The sequence below is a fragment of the Ictidomys tridecemlineatus genome, chromosome 4, assembly GCF_052094955.1.
Source record: "Ictidomys tridecemlineatus isolate mIctTri1 chromosome 4, mIctTri1.hap1, whole genome shotgun sequence".
Classification (NCBI taxonomy): domain Eukaryota; kingdom Metazoa; phylum Chordata; class Mammalia; order Rodentia; family Sciuridae; genus Ictidomys; species Ictidomys tridecemlineatus.
Window position 1 is genome coordinate 175,303,811 of NC_135480.1, and position 20,795 is coordinate 175,324,605.

At 36.7% G+C, this 20,795-nt stretch overlaps 1 protein-coding gene across 2 annotated transcripts in view; it reads left to right on the forward strand.

Moving 5' to 3' along the window:
* Melk (maternal embryonic leucine zipper kinase) overlaps positions 1–20,795 on the forward strand; it is an 81,868-nt gene that overhangs the window by 20,014 nt on the left and 41,059 nt on the right. For both annotated transcript variants that reach the window (XM_040286048.2, XM_040286050.2), the window contains exon 8: positions 4,578–4,676. In XM_040286048.2, coding sequence (XP_040141982.2) covers positions 4,578–4,676 — 99 coding nt within the window. The remainder of the gene's footprint in view (positions 1–4,577; positions 4,677–20,795) is intronic.

Below are 20,795 nucleotides of genomic sequence, written 5' to 3' on the forward strand. Positions count from 1 at the left end.
TATTTCTGGTGTTCTTATTGTGGTTGCTTTTGTATTGAACAGTGCCATAGTTTGGACTGATTCGTCCAACTGGGTAGAGTACAAGGTCAGGATTGCAGCCTTAGTTTTCAGAGATGCCAATTAGCAGAGAGAAAACCTGTTTTTTGTCCATAGTTGACTTTCCAAGGCCAGCAGTCCAGGCTTCGCTAGCTTTACAATTGCTACTTCAAGCTAGTTAATTTTTCCTGTTTTCTGCAGTACTAGTGTTGCTGATGTTAGTATCATAAAGTTAAAAAAAAAAAATTAAGTCATCAAAAGCTCAGAAAGTGCTGGGTGGAACAGTCTTTTTTTTTTAAATTAAATTTTTTTTTTTTTAAGTTTTGATGAGACATTTATTTATTTATTTATTTATATGTGGTTCTGTGAATTGAACCCAGTGCTTCATACATGGCTAGGCAAGCACTCTACCACTGAGCTACAACCTAGTTCCTGGAACAGTCTTATTTCAGGATTTCAGGACATCTCCATATCTTTAATATGCTCTTGTGCAATGTGATCCTTTGGGAGGGAAATGTCACAGGTAGCAGCTTGTCCTGATTTTATTTGCTTATAGAATTCACTTTTCATGTGGACTATCTTTTGGAACTACTTTTTCTGCTTTCTTCTCTCATGTAGGCTTTGATACATCTATGAAAATCTTTTCTATTATTTTCTTCATCTTTTAGTTTAACCCCAGACATAAAGAAACTTTTGGGAAATACCAAGTTCTTCTTCTTATTTTTTTCTTTTTGTGGTGCTGGGGATTGAACCCAGGGCCTTGACATGTTAGGCAAGCACTCTACCAACTTAGCTATATCCCCAGCAATACCAGGTTATTTAGTTTGTAACATGAGAAGATGGGAACTAACTTGGTTTTGGCAACTTGATTTTGATATAATCTTAAAGGTATAGTATACGATAAAAATAGCATGAGGAACTTTGATATATTTTTATTCAAATTTACAATTGTTTAATTTTCCCTATTTGCTTTATTTTGTCTTTGTGTATACATATGTATATGCACATATTATTACTTTTCTCAATCATTTGAGAATAAACTGGAAGACAGGTGTGGTGCACACCTATAGTCTCAGAGATTTAGGAAGCTGAGGCAGGTGGATCACAAATTTGAGACCAACAAAAAAAGGCTGAAGATGTAGCTCAGTGGTAGAATGCCCTTCAGTTTAATCTCCAGTACTCTGTTTTTTTTTTTTTTAAGTTGTAGAGAGACACAATACTTTTTTTTTTAATCTTTTAAAAAATACCTTTATTTATTTATTTATTTTTATGTGGTGTTGAGGATCAAACCCAGTGCCTCACATGTGCCAGGCAAGTGCTCTACCACTGAGCCACAACCCCAGTCCCAAATCTCCAGTACTCTTAAAAAAAAAAAAAAAAAAAGTAAACTGGAGACATGTCCTCTTTTCACTAATTATGCATATCTTTCCCCAAAGCAAGGCTCTTTTCTTTTTCTTTTTTTTTATTAGTTGTTCAAAATATTACAAAGCTCTTGACATATCATATTTCATACATTTGATTCAAGTGGGTTATGAACTCCCATTTTTATACAGATTTATACAGATTGCAGAATCACATCGGTTACACATCCACGTTTATACATACTGCCATACTAGTGTCTGTTGTATTTTGCTGCCTTTCCTATCTCCTACTATCCTGCCTCCCCTCCCCTTCCCTCCCCTCCCCTCCCCTCCAATCTTCTCTCTCAAGGCTCTTTTCTTTTGTAACTGTAATTATAAAAACAAGGGAATTTCATGTGGATGTAATTTATTCAGTTACAGTCTATGTTCAGATGGTGTTTCTTATGTCAATGATGTCCTTTTTAGCTTTATCCCTGCCTCTGCTCCCCATCCAGGATTACACATGGTGTTTAGTTACTGTATCTCTTTAGTATTCTTTAGTTTGCAACACTTCCTTAGGCTTTCCTTGAGCTGGTAACTGTGGTCAAGATTTGAACTGAGTGAAGGACTTTTCCATATTTGTCTAGTCTCCCAGAAGGAGTGATATTCATAAGCCTAATCTTACAAGATTCCTAGAAGGCTGGTGATAAGGCCTTGCTAGTCTGAATGTGTCTGAGTTTTTTCCTACATAATTTTGTTTTTTTTGTCCATGTTAGTTGACTTTCCATCCTTCTAAGACAGTGCCTTTAGAACAGTGTACTAAGGAATCATCTGGGATACTTGTTAAAACATGCAGAGCTCAGAGCTGTACCCTTGGAAATTTTGGGTTGTTTTTGAAGTTGGGGATTTAAGAATCTTCATTTTAAAATAAGCAGTTTTTTAGGTGTTTCTCATGCTTATGGTCCAGATCATGCTTTTAAGGACATGTTCCAGTGTAGTATCTCAAAATTCCTTTAGTAATATCTCAGCAGAAAATGGTTTTAAGTCCCTCTTCTAGTTATTTTTGTGTTTTTTGGTAATTGATAACTTATAGACTGGATTTGCTTTGGCTTATGATTTTATTAGATTAATTTATTCTTACATCTAATTTGAAACTGATGGTGCTTTGAATACTTTTTCTGCTTTCTTCTCTCATGTAGGCTTTGATACATCTATGAAAATCTTTTCTATTATTTTCTTCATCTTTTAGTTTAACCCCAGACATAATGTCTCTGTTGACTTCTTACGGTACTTGACAAGGTCATGTTAGCTCACTCTTTCCTGTGTTGCCTCTTTGCTTTGAATGAGTGCCATGCCATCATACCTCAATTTATAGATTAAATATTTGACAACTCTCTGGCATAAATTGTTAATTTCTGACCTCCTACAACTTGGAACCAAAATCACATGTCAGCTTAAAAGCACATTGTTCACTTGTGGCATCATAATAGAGTCCTAGTAATTTATGTGATTCAGTGAACAGGACAGAATAACCTGGGTTATTCTGGTATAGGTATTATCCAGATGTGTGATGCTGCCTGTTATTTAACTTTATTTCCCTTTTCTTTGTTTTTGTTTTATATTTTATTTTTTTAATATTTATTTTTTAATATTTAATATTTAGGTGGACACAACATCTCCATTTTATTTTTATGTGGTGCTGAAAATTGAACCCAGTGCCTCATGTATGCTAGGTGAGCGTGCTACCATTTGAGCCACATCCCAGGCCTCCCTTTTCTTTATATATATATTTTTTGTGATATTGGGGATTGAACCCAGGGTCACTCTACCACTGAGCTACATCTCCAGGACTTTTTATTTATTTTACTTTTTATTTTTGGACAAGGTCTTGCTAAGTTGTCAAGGCTGGCCTCAAACTTACAATTCTTCTACTTCAGCCTCTTAAATCACTGGGTCCCCCTTTTTTACTTCTTTAAAAAAATGCTAGGGTTGTAGCTCAGTGGCATAGTGCTTGCTTAGCATGTGTGAGGCACTGGGTTAGATCCTTAGCACTGCATTTAAAAAAAATAATAAAATAAAGGCATGTTGTCCATCTACAAGTACAAAAAAAATGCCATCCTTCTTATCTCTTAAATTTTTTCTAAGGATCAAATGAGAGTGGGAACTATTACTGGTTGTGTAATACAACTTTTACTGGTTGTGTCAACACTGATCAAGTCAAATCCTGCTTGAAAATAACAGTTACTGATTAGGGCTCATGGACACATGGATATCTCACATAAAGGTTAAACTCCATCCTTCAAAGACAATGTCATTAAGACATTGGAGATTTATAGGGCTATTTGTGCTGGCAGGCTAGTTTCTAGCCCCTATATTTGAAAAAGTCAATCATTGACGTTTTAAAAAAATAATTAATTTATTCCAATTAGTTATACATGACAGCAGAATGCATTTTGATTCATAATACATAAATGGAACACACTTTTTCACTTCTGGCTATACATGAAGTAGAGTCACACCATTCGTGCAATCCTACATATACCTAGGGTAATGATGTCCATCTCATTCCACCATCTTTCCTACCCCCATACCACCTCCCCTTTGCCCTTTCCAAAGTTCCTCCATTCATCCCATGGGCCCCCCTTAATCCCCCATTATGGATCAGCATTCACTTATCAGAGGAAACATTTGGCCTTTGGTGTTTTGGGATTGGCTTACTTCACTTAGCATGATATTAAAATTTCTCTAAATAGAGTTTTTACTGTGTAACTTAGTCACGTTTGTAGATTGCCACGAAATTTTCAGACCTATTTTGACATCCCCACGCCTGTTTACATAATCCTCATATGTAACTGAGATCCTTAGTAGCTCTGTAGAATTGCTTTCAGAATCTGAGACCTGGCCTCATTCTTTATCATGACCAATCCATCCAAGCAAAATATATATATATTTTTTTCCTATTAAGTGTTAGCATATGGCTAAGAGGAAAGTTCCTGGGTGGTCTGCCACTGATTGGGTGACTTTGGACACACCTGCTTTTTTAAGCTTCAGGGTTCCAGACTAGAATGAGCAGGTTGAATTGAATGGTCTCTTAGCTCTATTTCAGCTTTTTAAAGATTCTGTGGTTTTATTAAGTATCTTATCATTCTGAAATGTGTTCTATATATTTTTTTTGAATGATTTTTTTTTTCTTCCTCTTAGGCAGATGTTTGGAGCATGGGCATACTTTTGTATGTACTTATGTGTGGATTTCTACCATTTGATGATGATAATGTCATGGCTTTGTACAAGAAGATTATGGTGAGTATTGCAAGGCATAGAATTTCTTTTTTTTTAAAAATAAGTTTATTTATTTATTTATATGTGGTGCTTAGCATCGAACCCAATGCCTTACTCATTCTAGGCACTTGTGCTCTACCACTGAGCCACAACCCTAGCCCCAAGGCATAGAATTTCAGTGTAAAAGTTTTTTACTTATTATACTTTATGTTTTTGGAATGAAGAAAAAATTCTGGAATTAGGTGGTGATGATAATTTTGTGTTTAAGCCTTTTTGTGTGTGTGTTGCTGGGGATTGAACCTAGGGCTTTGTGCAGGTTAAACACATGCTCTATCACTGAGCTACAATCCCAGCACCCAAAACTTTTATGAATATATTAATATCTAGTAAGTCATTTATTTTAAAAGAATAAGCTAGGTGTGGAGGCATATATCTGTAATCCCAGTTACTTTGGGAGGCTGAGGTAGGAGGATTGCAAGTTTGAGGCCATCTTGTAGCATGTTTGGGGCCCTGGGTTCAATCCCCAGAAACCCCGCCCCCCTCAAGTAGAAGTGCTTCAGAAAAGGATGTGGGTGAATGCATTCTGGCAGAGTAGACACTATGAGCAAAGGCATAGGGATGGGAGAAGTATGGAAAGGAATGGTCAGAGATTATTGTGGCTGGACATTGAATCTATACCAGCTTTAGGTCAGAAGATTTCTGAATTAACTCTCATTTCTGGAATGTAGTATAGAGTTGAAAGTGGCAGTTGCAGTTGGCTTGTTGCTTAACCCCTAGAAAGAACATCAAGTCTAAGGGCACTGGGTTGTTTAATTTTTCTTTATTTAACTTAATTTTTTCCTATGATCTGTCTTGGAAAAAGTCTTTAAAATTGATGATTAAACTATAGAGAGGAATTTGGGAAGAGGTGGAATCACAGTTGTTCAACTCCTTAAAGGCTGAGGAGCTCTAATTCTGCTGGGTCAACAAAAAGTAATGATAGCAATAGTGGTTACCACCCCTGTCTTGGGGGCTGTATATGCATTTTTCTCCTTGGTAAGGTGAGATCCATGGGCTTGGGCTGGAAGCCAGTCTCCTGGAGTGTGCTGATGTAGCCAAGACAACTTGTGTTTTCTCTCACTTGAGATTACTCCAATCCTTGGAAGGTAGCAGTTTTTGCTTTGGTTCCTGCTTGCTGACTATAGCTTTATGGGGAGCATTTGGGGAGCTGGTGGAGGGTTTGAGTAGAGAAGTGCTATGATTTGGTTTAGTTTTTAATAGGATTGCACTGGTTGCTGTGTGGATAGACTGTAGGAAGCAAAGAGGAAAATCAGGGTTACTGGGGAAGCAAAGAGGAGAATAAAGATGACTGTTTGGGAGGATATTATAGTGATTCACAGGGATGTTAGTAATGGAGATGGCAAGAAATGGATGGATTCTGGATGTCTCTTTTTTAAAAAAATTTTCTGTTAGCATAAAGTAAAATTGGCCCTTTTTTTGAGGTATTGAGTCTATGAATTTTATAGATTTATGTAACCCTCCATCATAGTCAGAATGTGAACTGATGTCTTTTGTCTTTTGAAGGTAGAACTAACATAATTTGCTGATGTATTGAATGAGTGGAGTAGCCTGAGTGACTAAAAAGTTTGGAGCGGCCATTAACTGAGATGGGGAAGACTTGGTAGAGAGAGGGGATGACCATAATTCAGTTTGGACATAAAGAATGTTTCTGTTTTGTCCAGCTTTTCATATTTGTTGGCATAAGGTTGTTATTTATCCAGCTATAAAACCCATAACCTGGAGGTTACACTGTTAACATATTTATCAGATTTTTATGTTTTTTTTTCAGACTTTAGTCTATACATGTATAAGGAATCATATATTTTATCCTTCCCTCCCTCCCTTCTTCCTTTTTTTTTTTTTTTGTGATACTAAAGATTGAACCCAGGGTCTCAGCTTACTAGGCAAGTACCCTTCCACTGAGCTACACCCATAACCTTTGTATTTTCTTGTTGGGTTACCTGCTTCCCAGTTTATTTTTGCACAGATGGCAGCATACCCTAAACATACTGTTTTGCCTCTTGTTTTTCTCTCTTAACAGTGTATTGGAAATCATACCACTTCATATCTAGCGCAGAGCCTCTTCATTGCTTTTGGGTAGGGGGCAGTATTAGAAACTGGACTCAGGGGTATTGTGCTTGCTAGTTAAGCACTCTACCACTGAGCTACATCCCTATCCCTATTTATTTTATTTAAACAGGGCTACCTAAGGGCTGGCTTCAAACTTGAAATCTTCCTGCCTTAGCCTCCCAAGTAGCTAGGATTATGGGGATGTACCACCACACCTGGTTCTTCATTCTTTTTAATGACTGCACAGAATAGTATATGTTTGTACCATAATTTATTTAACTGATCCTATGTTAATGGACATTTAAGTAATTTCCAAATGGTCATTTTGCATATTGTGAACATATCTGTAAGAAAATTGCCAGTTCTCAGTACTGCAAAAATGATAAACCAAAAAAAGAAAGAAAGAAAAAGAAAATTGCTAGAAGAGTTGCTGAATCAAAGGATATATGATTAGAAATTTTCATACATATTGCCATATTACTTTCATCAAAGTTTTATTAGTTCATACAGTTACCAGTAATAGCAAGATGGTACCAATTTTCCGTACCCCTTTTTGCTCTTCATAGTTAAGATTATTATTATTTTTTTTGCTGTGCAGGAATTTTAACTTTTGTATATGTGTGTGCAGTACTGGGGAATTGAACCTAGGGCCTTGCATGGTAGGCAAGAGCTTACCACTACATCCCCAGCCCTCAATTTTTATTGAGTCAAATTTACCAATCTTTTTATTTATTTATTTAAATTGTTTTTCTAATTTTCTTTTTTTAATTGATTTTATTTTTAAAAAATACATGACAGTGGAATGCATTATAATTATTATTACATATATAGAGCACAATTTTTCATATCTCTGTATATAAAGACCAATTCATGTCTTTATACATGTACTTCGGATATTGATATTCATCACATTCTACCATCATTGCTAACCCCCTGCCCACCTCTCTTCCCCTCTCACCCCTCTACCCTATCTAGAGTGCATTTATTCCTCCCATGCTCCCCCTACCTACCCTACGATGAGTCAATCACCTAATATCAGAGAAAATATTCAGCATTTGTTTTTTTGAGATTGGCTAACTTCATTTAGAATTATCTTCTCCACCTTCATCCATGTGTAAAGCTGTGAGTTTGATTCCCCAGCACTTTTCCTGCAAATGCCATGATTTTATTCTCTTTTATTGCTGAGTAATATTCCATTATGTATATATGCCATATTTTTTAAATCAATTCATCAACTGAAGGGCATCTAGGTTGGTTCCACAGTTTAGCTATTGTGAATTGTGCCGCTATATAGTTTACCAGTCTTCTATTGACAAGTTTGGAAAGGCTTTCTGACTTAGGTTACTTTTTAAAGTTTACATGTTTTCTTTTTCTTCTTCTTCTTCTTCTTCTTTTTTTTTTTTAATGGTATTGGGGATTGAACCCAGGAGCATTCTACCTCTAAGGTTCATCCTTATCACTTCCTCTCCACCCTTTTAAAAAACTAAGTCACTCAAGCTGACTTTGAACTTGCAATCTTCTTGCTTTAGCCTCCTGAGTTACTGGGATTACAGGTGTGCGCCACTGTACCCAGTTTATTTTAGTGTTTTTATGGTTTCATTTTTTTTAATTTAAATATTTGTTCATCTGGAATTTGCTTTGGTGTAGTTTCTTGACTTTAAACATTTTTTAAGCTAAAAAAATTAAAGAAATCCCAGTGTCTTAAGAGGTTGAGACAGGAAGATTGCAAGTTCAAGGCCAGCCTTAGCACTGTAGTAAGACCTTGTTTCAAAATAAAAAATAAAAAGGGCTGGGGATGTGGCTCAGTGGTAAAGTGCCTCGGGGTTACATCACCAGTACAAAAAAAAAAAAAAGTTTGTTTTCATATTCTAGATTCTGGTATGTATGATTTGAAGCTCCTTATTAATAATGTATGTAAAAAATCCTTATTTCAGATAGTCTTGCTAATTTCAAGTTTTGTACACAAACTATCTTGTCTAATTAGATCTTTTTTTAACCTCCTGCTCTGGATGATGGACTGTACTAAGAGTAAAGGAGTCAGTGCTGTGATAGTTGTTTGCTTGTGCTTGTATTCATAGTCTTATCTTTTTAAGACTTTAATCTGTGGTTTCTCTGCAGGAATCTTCTCTAACCACTTGCTATTTTGTGAGGATTTAGTTTATTTAAACCACATAGTATAATCTGTAAATCCATTTAACTATATTTATATGAAGCAAAGTACTTTACAATACAAAGAGTAGTGAAAGGTGGCACTACTGTGTTCTATCATGTGTCACTGTTTCATTCAAGGAAGAATGTGCTGTTTCCATTTTCCTTAGGAGTATCTTACTGTAGGTTTTAGAGTGACTAGTGAGGGTTCACACCTCAGTACCTCAAATAAAAGAAAAAGAGATTTCATATATTGTCTGTATTTATACAATTATGTATACATTTTTTGGGGGTTTACATAATCCACACATTTTGTGGACTCTGCCCCCTCCTCCTTTAAAAATTGAAACATTTATTTATTTATTTGCAGTGCTGGGGAATTGAACTCAGGGCTTTACACATGCTAGGCAAGTAAGTGCTCTACCATTGAACTACATCCCCAGCCCACTTGAATGCTTTGTTTTATTTATTTACTTATTTGGTATTGGGAATTGAACCCAAGGATGCTTAATCACATCCCCAGCCCTATTCATTTTTTATTTTGAGTTAGATTCTCATTAAATTGCTTAGGACCTCATTAGATTGCTGAGGCTTCCCTTGAACTTGTGATCCTCCTGCCTCACTCTCCTAAGCCTCTGGAATTACAGGTGCACTCCACCATGCCTGGCTGATTGCTTTACCTATAGCAGCATGTATAGATTCTTCTTCTTCTTCCTTCTTCCTTCTTCCTTCTTCCTTCTTCCTTCTTCCTTCTTCCCCCTTCCCCCTCCCCCCTCCTCCTCCTCCCCTCCCCCTTCCTCTTCCCCTTCTTCTTCCTCTTCTTTTCTTCTTCTTCTTCTTCCTTTTTTTGGTGGTGTTGGGTATCCAGGGCCTTGTTTGTGCTAGACAAGCTCTGTACCACTGAGCTACATCCCCAGTTCTAAGCTGGGCACAGTGGGGCATGTCTGTGATTCCCAGCCACTGGGGAGGCTGAGGCAGAAGGATTATGAGTTTAGTTTCCAAGCCAGACTTAGCAATGATGAATGCTAAGCAACTCAGTGAGACCCTGTCTCTAAATAAAATACAAAATAGGGCTGGGGATGTTACTCAGTGGTTGAGTGCCCCTGTGTTCAAAACTTGGGGAAAAAAAAAAAAAAACCTAAAGATCCTTTGATTGCTACTCCAATATCCTTCTTCTTTCCTAAAATCCATTTACATTTACTCCTTACTTGTTTGCTCCATAATTAGATGTGCTCAGTAATACAGCACATTCTCAGCATGTGCGAGACCCCATATTCAATCCCTAGAGCCACCCTACCACCACCCACACACACTCACAAAAACTAAAGTTCCTTTAATGCTTTCTCCAATATCCTTCTTCTTTCCTAAAATCCATTTACATTTACTCCTTACTTGTTTGTTCCATAATTACCATTTTACATTAGTGTAGTACATTTGTCACACTTAAGGAACCAATGTGGATATATTACAATTAACTTTGTTCTCTGTACTTTGAATTTCATGATTTTTTTTTATGTCCTTTTTCTGTTCCAGGATCCTTCCAGAATGCCATATTATAGTTAGTTATCATGCTTCTTTAGTCTCCCTCTGATCTCTGATAATTTCTGGGAATCCAGTATATTTTTTTCTGAGCTGATTTATCTGGTTGTCCCGATACTATGTATCAGTAATTTATTGTTTTTCTAATTACTTTAAATGATAATTTGATTATATACTAAATTCCTACAATTCTTCTGTTCTTCTTCTTCTTCTTCTTCTTCTTCTTTTTTTTTTTTTGGTACCAGGGATTGAACCCAGGGGTGCTTAACACTGAGCCACATCCCCAGCCCTTTTTTATATTTGGATACTGGGTCTTGCTGAGTTGCTTAGGACTTCACTAAATTGCTGAGGCTGGCTTTGAACTCATAATCCTCCTGTCTCAACCTCCTGAGCTGCTTAGATTACAGGTGTGGGCCACTGTGCGAGGCTGTACAATTCTTTGGCTTTGCTTTTTTTTTTTTTTTTTGTGGTGGTGGTGGTAGGGTGGTTCTAGGGATTGAATATGGGGTCTTGCACATGCTGAGAATGTGCAGTATTACTGAGCTGTTGCCCCGACCCTTTTGGGTTTTATATTTCATTGCATTTATCTTTTTGTCTCTTCTTATATCTAATTGTTTCAGTTACTGTACCTTTTAAGTATTGTTTATTAAATATCTAGTAGAATTAACTTATTCTGTTTTCTCCCCAGATTTTTTTCTGGTTTTTCTGCTATAATTGTTTTCCCTGGTGTACTTTTTAAATGAAATGTTTAGAAAGGTAGTAGATCCACAATTTCATTGAATAAAGTCTATTACATGTTAAAAATGGATGATTTGATAACATATCTTTAGTGTTGATAATGGTGAATGAATGAGCCAGATTTGGAGACCTGGCCTTGGGTAGGATTTTTTTTTTTTTTTTTGCATTGTATGAGGTTCAAACCCCCTCCAAGGTTCTGTATTCTCATGGCATAGTAATACAGTGCTGTTTGCTGTTTATTACTTGATCTTTTTATTTGTTAATGCCTTTAAATCTATGGGTCTTATTAGTATTTTCTTTTTCTTTTAGACAATTATTGTTACATTATGGTGTATCTATAATGGTATATTCTACAGGTATAAAAATGAATGAGGGGGGCTGGGGTTGTAGCTCAGTAGTAGAGTGCTTGCCTACCACATGTGAAGTGCTGGATTTGAGCCTCAGCACCACATAAAAATAAATAAATACAAGTATTAAAAAAATGAATGAGGGACCTCTTTAGATGTTGATAATGAAATGGTGTCTAAGATACATAAGTGAAAAAGCAAAGAGTAGAGCAGTATGTGTAATGTACCATTAGTTTTGTAAAAGGTAAGGTAGCTGGGTATGGTGGTACATGCCTGTAATCCCAGCTATTTGGGAAGCTCTGACAGGAGGATTTCAAGTTCAAGACCAGTCTCAATGAGATTCTTTCTCAAAGTAAAATTTAAAAAGGGATTGTGATGAAGCTCAGTTTCAGAGTGCTTGCCGGGGCTTGGTTGAGGCCCTGGATTTGATCCTAAGCATCGGAAAAAAAAAAAAAAGAGAGTATATTCCTCTTATTTGCTGACATATGACAGAAGGTGGTAGATGTTGATAATTGCTATTTCCTTTGTGGAGGAAAATTAGAGGAGAGGGATAGAAGGGAGACTTCATTCTATGCCAAAGACTTTTAGATTTTGAAGCATGTAAATGTTTTTCTTCTTGTTTGTCTAGTTACTCTGGTGGGGTTCTTTTTTTTGTCTTTTTTGGAACTGGGGGTCGTGTCTAGTTACTCTGGCTAGGACTTCCCTTACTATGTTGAATAGAAGAGAATGTGAGCATCCTTGTTTTATATTTCTGATCTTAGAGAAAAGCATTTAATCATTTCATACTGAGCACAATATTAGCTATGGATTTGTAATATGTTGAGGAAGTTTTCTTCTATTCCTAGTTTTTCTAGTGTGTTTATCATGAAAACATGTTGAATTTTGCCAATACTTTTTCATGTGTCAGTTTAGTTGATTGTATGGTTTTTTCCTTTGTTTTGTTCATGTGGTACATTACATTGATTTTAGCATGCTGAACCATCCTTGTATTCCAGGAACAATGCCACTTGGTCATAGTGTATACTCCTTTTAATATGTTGTTGAAGTTGGTTTGCTAGTGTTGAATTTTAAAAAGTAGAATGATAAAGATTTTAGTGATTTGAACCCAAAAAGCTAATGGGGAGAGTAGGAGAGGTGACTTCTACAGGTCAGATCTGAGACTTTGTCTATAGGTGTACAGAAATAGAATTCAGTGGGACTGCAAATTGGTGCAGCTAATGTGGAAAGCATTATGGAGATTTCTTGGAAAATTGGGAATGGAACCACCATTTGACCCAGCTATCCCTCTCCTTGGTCTATATCCAAAGGACTGTGTCCACAGCGTACTGCAGGGACACAGTCATATCAATGTTTATAGCTGCCCAATTCACAATAGCTAAACTGTGGAACCAACCTAGATGCCCTTCAGTAGATGAATGGATAAAAAATGTGGCATATATACACAATGGAATGTTACTCAGCAATAAAAAAGAATAAAATAATGGTATTTGCAGGTAAATGGATGGATTTAGAGAAGATAATGCTAAGTGAAGTTAGCCAATCCCCCCAAAACAAATGCCGGATGTTTTCTCTTGATATAAGAAGGATGATTCATAGTGGGGTAATGAGGGGGGGAGCATGGGAGGAATAGACTAATTCTAGATAGGTCAGAGGGGAAGGGAGGGGGCATGGGGTTAGAAATGATGGTGGAATGTGATGGACATTATTATCCAAAGTACATGTATAAAGACATGAATTGGTGTGAATATACTTTGTATACAACCAGAGATATGAAAAATTTGCACTGTATGTGTAATAAGAATTATAATGCATTCTTCTGTCATATATAAATAAAAAAATAAAGTAGAATTCTATGCTTTTTTGAGATGTGTTGAAATCTCTTCTGCCTAGAGCATCTGCACCAGTCTTTTTGTTGTATTTCTTTGTTGTGTTTTCTATTCCCCACCTGCTTTTTTTTCCTCCAAAGGGATAGAGCTTTCTGAAGTGGGTATCTTGTTTATCTTTATGTCCCTTTGCACATGGTTGCTCAGGAAATAATAAATTGTTTGCTGGCTTGCATATTCTTATTCCATTGTAACAAAAGTAATGCTTAATATTCATGAGCTATTGTTATTTGCCAGGCTGTGCTCTAAGTGAGGCATTTTCTATTATTGTTCCCCATCTATAGTAATTTACTCAGGGTGGTAGAGCTAGTAAGTAGCAGAGCTGGGATTTCAAACCATCTGTTGAAGCTCAACTTCATTCTTTCAGCTCTAGTCAAGCTCAGTGCCCAGTACTGTTTCTCAATTCTAGTTCCTAGTTTCATGAGAATCACAAGCCTAGAGAAGTGCCTCCGAACCCAAGCTTCTTTTTGTGCCTATGACTTGGGAGTGCTCCCAGTCATCCCATCTTTTCAGATTTACCTATATTATAAGTTAGTTCTCCTAATTCACATTAGTATTATTATGTACCAGCTTTTCTACTCTCTTTAGAATGTCACCCAGTAGAATACTTACTGAACCTGTTTTTTTTTGTATCAGTAGTGTTAAAGTATTGCAGTAATCAGGGTCCATGTTTCCAGGGCCCATTCTAGCCCCGAGTAGCTCTAATTTCTTTGACTTCTATTTATTCACATTCTGTTTTTCTTGATTGTTTCAGCTTAGCATTCTCTTATGTTAAAATTTTGAACTTGATTTTCCTGTCGTGTGGTGACAACTTTCTCTTTGAGCTTTGTGCTACTAGTATATTTCTTAAATATTTCTGATCTAAGTTGTTGACTTAAAATACTGAATAAATCTTTCCTTGGTGCTTCCCATGGAGGTAGTAGCATCCATCTCCTACTCTCAAAAAAAGAGTCAAGAAGTCTAACTGGCGCCAGTTAGGCTGGTAAGTCAAAAGTAAACATAACTGGTGGAAATCCAGACATTTGGACGACAGGGTATGGAGAGATTCAAGGGTTGGATCTTGATGCTTAACAGTGATTATGGGGGGGAAAAAAAGGAAATAAAGCATGTGCTGTCCAGTGGCTTCTAGAAGTTCCTGGTCCATAGTGTCAAGGAGCTGGAATCTTCCTGTGCTGAGATTGCTTATAATGTTTTCGCTTATGAGTAACAGGAGCTGGGGTTGTGGCTCAATTTAGAGCTTTCTGAAGTGGGTATCTTGTTTATCTTTATGTCCCTTTGCACATGGTTGCCTCACATGCGCAAGGCCCTGGTTTTGATCCTCAGCATCACATAAAAAATAAATAAGTGAAATAAAGGTATTAAAAAAAATATGTGGACATAGCAACCTAGCAGGCCATCAGAGTCACCAATCACAATGCTAGACTGCACAGTGAAAAAATTGAATATATGGCTCAGCATGCATTTTATTTGTGTTTAAAATAAAAGCATTAAAACTTTGCAGGGAAAAACAAACAAAACCCAAGAACTGAATAGAACAGGACAACCCCTAAGTGTTTGGGTATTAGTTTTTAGTCTGTCTCCAATATACCTTATCAAGATTTTGTAGTCTCATCCCCAGAAAAAAATAAGTGATTCTACTGAAATTGAATTATATTCATGATATTCCTAATTTACTGACTTAAGGTTTGCTGTATTTTTCCATATCCAAACTTTAAACTGTTATGCTGTTTATTTGTCTTCACTTGTTGTTACTGCAAGTTCATATTTACATGGCAGCTGTGGAATTAATGCTATTGATTATTAATATATTGTTTCCCTAGTGTATTTATTTATTTGAATGTACTAATGGATTCTGAATTAATCTTTTGGGGGTGAGTGCTTACCTTCAAATAATGTGAAACGTTACAATAGTAATGTCCTAATAGTAGATGCTAGATCCAAGTTTTGATATTTTTGGCAAATCCAATATCTTTTGCAGTGGAATGAATGTGGTAGAGAGTGTCTTGACACTTGTTCAGTAGAGATTTGGCCTTCCTAATTAATATTATTTACTAATACTGTACATTCTTTGTTTCTCCTGCTCTGAATTTCATTTTTTAGTTTTTCATGTATTTGCAAGTTGAAAATTGATTCAAATTAGGACTTTTATGCATTATTGTGGAATTTAATTTCACACATTATAGATTTTGAAATTTATTGTAATCTTGGCTCAGAACTATTGTTCCGAGTCGTAGTGTAATACAGTCTGCTGGTTGAATCTAATTAAGGTGTCGTATCACTTGCATGCAGTATGTATCTTTGCCTAGAATGTTCTAAAATTCCTCACTTGGGAATAACATTTCCCTCCGTTCTTGCCTTGATTGAAAAAAACCAGCAATATTTGACACACTGTATGTAACTCTTGTTTAAGAGGCAGGCTTCATTTATCTTTTGCATTTGTTCACTATTTTAACCAAAATGCTCAACTGCAAATTCTGGCATGATTACTAACAGATTGAGTATTAATATTATTAATGTCACCTATATTCATTTGCTATCACTGCATTCAAAGACAAGCATGATGTACTCCAGTTCTGGTACAGAAATATTAGAATAGTATAAATAATTTAGTAAATGTAAGTTAAATGGCTGTAAAGTAAAATTGCTGCTGCTGCTGCTGTGCGTGTGCGTGTGCGTGTGCGTGTGCGTGATTGTGCATCGAACTCAGGGACTCACCAGTGCCAGGCAAATACTCTACTGCTGAGCTGCATACCCAGCTCCAAATTGCTTCTTAACAATTATAATTTATAATTTTAAAGAAAATGGGCAAAAAATAGGCAAGCTGTCTCTTTATAAGATTATGTTTTTACAGTTATAGAGTTGATTGCAGTACTATGGTTATGTGTTGGAGAGATCGCCTGCCTTTCTTAGAACTATGTGAAAAGTGAACAGTTTTAAGCCTGCTAGAATTCCCAGGATTATCTTGCTTAGCCCACAGATCTTTTTTACCCCCTTCCACTTGGCTTTTACCCGCTGTTGCCCTTGCTCTCATTTGCAAGGTAATCATCCTTTAAATAAAGAATCAAAAATCCTCCAAAGACTATACAGAAACAAGGGTTAAGGGGCACAGCCTTGGTTGACACTGGGCATTTTGTTGAGATGCTCTTCCCCAGCAGAATTGTTCCCTAAGGTTTTTTCTGTTTGGTCTTTGGATATGTATTTTAATATTTAAATAAGTAGTCTTTCTCTTTTTACTTATAGTCTTTCTTAGACCTTCAAGCACAATACGATAGAAGAAGTATCTCTTCTGGTCTTAACTTGGCTTTTTTTTGCTTAATAACTGTTTCTCAATCTTGGCACTTTTGACTGACTTTTTGTACCAGGTATTCTTTGTTGTGTGTGTGTGTGTGGGACTGTGCTGTGCAGTGTACGATGTTCAACAGTATCTATGACCTTTACTGACTCAATGCCAGTAGTAGTCCCCAAATTGCGACAATCAAATGTCTCTAGATACTTCCAGATGTGTCTTGTGGGACAAATGAGAACCAATGTCTTGAACATTGAACAAGTGATTAATCTCCCTTGCTGAAACTTAGTTTCCTGATTTGTATAATGTGGTTAATAATCACTCCACAATATTAAAATATGTGTTTTGTGCATTTTGAAGTGCTGTGTAGAGATAAGAGGTTGGGTGAAGTCTAGCAGCAGAATCCAGCTCTGGACTCAGTTTTTGATGATAATCCAGTGCAGAGAGTAAAGCTGAGAATGTCAGAGGATGGTGATGAGTCACAGGCCTCATGACTTGCTTGTGGATGGTATTCTGTCCAAACAGGGTAAGTGCGTGGGTGCATTTCAGGAGGTGATATGACCAGAGCTTGACTGGTTGATACATGTTTCTTACCAGGCAATCCTGAGATTCTGAAGCAGTTGCAGTGAGATAGAGCTCATTGGGTAGCATATAGCATTCCTCAGAATGGCCTTAGCCTTTTTTACTATACTGAATCTTTCGTCTTTGGCATACATGGCCAACATGCCCATCTTTAGAATACTACTACTATTTTGAGTATCCCTATCTTCCTCTCCTATTTATTTTGGATTCATTAAACATTTATGGTTTCTTATGTGCAAGGTATATTGTGCTGGGTGCTTTCATACACATACTCTTTTTATTCCTTTTTAATACTACAAGTGGCATTGCTTTACAGATAGCAACTGTTAGTATTATATAGTATTAGTGGTTGCAACAACAATAATAGAAGAAACTGACTTTCTGAGTTCTTACTGTATACCTGGCACTGTGCTAAGTGCTTTATATATATCAAATCATTGAAGCCTAACAACAATTCCAACAATTCTATGCAATATATACTATAATTATACTTTTTATAGATGAGGGAACTGAGGTATAGCAAGGTTAAATTGCTCCTCCAAGGTCACATTGTAAATAAGTGGTAGAGTTTGAATTTGAACTTAGGCAATTTGTCTTTGGAGCCTATTCTTTTAGAAACCAGGGTCAAAGAAATTAAATAACTTGTACAAGTTCATGGAGCCAGAAGGTGGCAGAACTGGGATTCACACATAATGCATGGCTCTAATCTGTGTCTGATGCACTAAACTCCACATTTTTTCACTTGTCCTTCCTGCTTCTTTCTGGGTAGAATTGCTAGCGTGGAGGTGGGCGTGGTGGTGCACACCTGTGATCCCAGTGATTTAGGAGGCTGAGACAGGAGGATCATAAGTTTGAGGCCAGCCTTAGCAACTTAGCAAGGCCCTAAACAACTTAACCTGTCTCAAAAAATAAAAGGGGATGTGGCTCAGTGGCTAAGCATCCCTGGGTTCAATCCCTGGTAACTAACATACACACACAGTTGCTAGCATGTGCTAGAGAAGCATAGGGAATCTCTTAAAATGATACTTCAAGAATTCAAAATGGGATGCTAAAAGGCAAAAAAAAAAAGGAACTTGAAATAAGTCTAGTGGATCTTTCTTCATTCATCAATACTTTTTTGATACTAAAAAGTAATACTTTTTACTTTGATGTAAAAGTATATCGGGTTCTGTGGAGTACTTCTACTTTTAGTTAAGAGTACTTTTGTTTTGCATGGTAGTTTCTGAACTTTAAAAAATAATTATATATATATATATATTTAATTTAGTTGTAGATGGACACAATATCTTTATTTATTTATTTTATGTGGTGCTGAGATTCAAACCCAGTACTCACACATGCAAGGCAAGTGATCTACCACTGAGCTACAACCGCAGTCCCTAGTTTCTAAACTTTAAGGCATAATATTTCTTTTAATTTGGTGGTTTGGATTATGGGCCTGCTGTTTGGAGCAGATGAGAAAGAGCTGGAACCTGGATCCAGACTTATCCCTGTGGTGGGTAATGCTGGTGGGAGAGAAGTAATATAAAGCCAAACCCTTATAGATGGTGAATCAGTTTCCTAGGGTTGTTATAACAAAGTACTACAGTGTGGTGGCTTAAAACAAGAAATTTATTCTTGCACAGTGGGGAGTGGGATATTATTCAGCTCAGCACAGATGGTATCCAGAGAGTAAGCAGCAAATAACACTGCAAGTGGTCACTGTGAGGGAAGACCACCTGGAATATGTGGAGGTCTTGACCAGTGAGTGAAGCATGAGGGAGGACACACTAGGAGCAGGCTGCAATCAGAAACTCAGGTAGGCCATGAGCATTTGATCAGAAGGGAGGAGGGTCCTTGTTTCAGGCTGGTCTCTATTCTCTGTGGGACCTTGGTAAGAGCAAGCTGAAATATTTGAGACCAGGCAAATGGGCAGTCTGCCAAGAATGAGAAAAGTCAAGTTCCCAGGGTTGAGATCATGAGAAGCCTTGCTTTCAGGAATAAGGAAAAGCTCAGCTATAAGAGGGGAGCCATCTAGGCCAGGGCCAATAATAGAACAACTGTGACTTAATGCTAAGTCCCAGAGAGTTGGCCCAAGCATCTAAAAATCCCTTCTTGATTTTTGGAACTAGGGATTGAATTCAGGGGCACTGAGCTATATACCCCAGCCCTTTTTATTTTATTATTTTTAATTTTTAAAATTTGTTTTATTTAGTTATACATGACATTAGAATGCATTTATGCATTTTGAGAGAATATGATAAGCAAAAAAAACCCAAAGGCCGAAGGTTTTTTCTGATACGCGAATGTTAATTCACAATGGGAGAGGGCTAGGGAAGAATAGTTACTTTATTTTTTATTTTGAGACAGTCTCACTAAGTTGCTTAGGGTCTTGCTAAATTGCTTAAGTCCTCACTAAGTTGCTGAGGCTGGCTTTGAACTTGTGATCCTCATGCCTCAGCCTCCTGAGCTAATGAGATTACAGACATGCACCACTGTGCCCTACTAAAAATCCCTTTTTTCTAGGGATATGTGTGGAACAGATAGTACTGGGCCTTCACTTTTGGGTTCAGATGGCCATATAGGAGTGGCAATAGTAAAAAAAGAATTAGGAACTTCCTCACTGTAGTTCAGAAATCTTTAGTTTCTGACTCTGGCAAGAGTTAAGGCTCCCTTGTAAGAGTGGGCCCTCTGCATCATATTGAGTGCTTTAGATAGAGGGAGGATGAAATTTTTAATATTCAAACTTCATCTGTAAAACGAAAGCCAGTTGCCCTTTCTAAAATATATTTTTTAGGTTAGTTTGTTTACTCTCATCAGAGTTGCTTTGACATTGGCATCTTTTCTGTGTAAGTTTGTTGCTTGTGCTTCTTTGGGACTCAGATTGCTTCTTTGATATGGAAATCCAAACTCCTGTGTGGTCTTAGGACTCTGAATGACCCATACCATCTGTTTTTCTCCTCAGTTGGACTGATTTTTGCAAGAATTATGTCCTAGATAGTTCATGAGAACACAGAAACCAAATGCTGATGTTAATCAGTTGCTTCTCCTATTTAGTGTCCTTTACTTTTTTAAAATTTTTAGATATTCATGATAGTAGAGTGTACTTGGACATATACATCCATAGATAATCATTTATTCTAATTAGAATCCCATTTTTATGGTTGAACATAATGTGGATTTGTTTACATTTTTTTTTTGTTTGTTTTTTGCTCTTGTCCTTGTTTCTCTGGACTAGGAATTTGTTTTATTAGTTTTGGAGACTTTTGGAGTTTGCCATATATAGTTCTTAGTTCTGAATTGCATCATAAACAATTCATGTTATTATTCATAAGTTTAAATTTTTTTTTTATTTTAAACATTTATATTTTAGTTGTAGTTGGACACGATACCTTTATTTATTTTTATGTGGTGTAGAGGATCAAACCCAGGGCCTCACACATACTAAGTGAGTGCTCTACTACTGAGCGACAACCCCAGCCCTATTCATAAGTTTTTGTATGCCAGATTATTTGCTTATGATAAATTG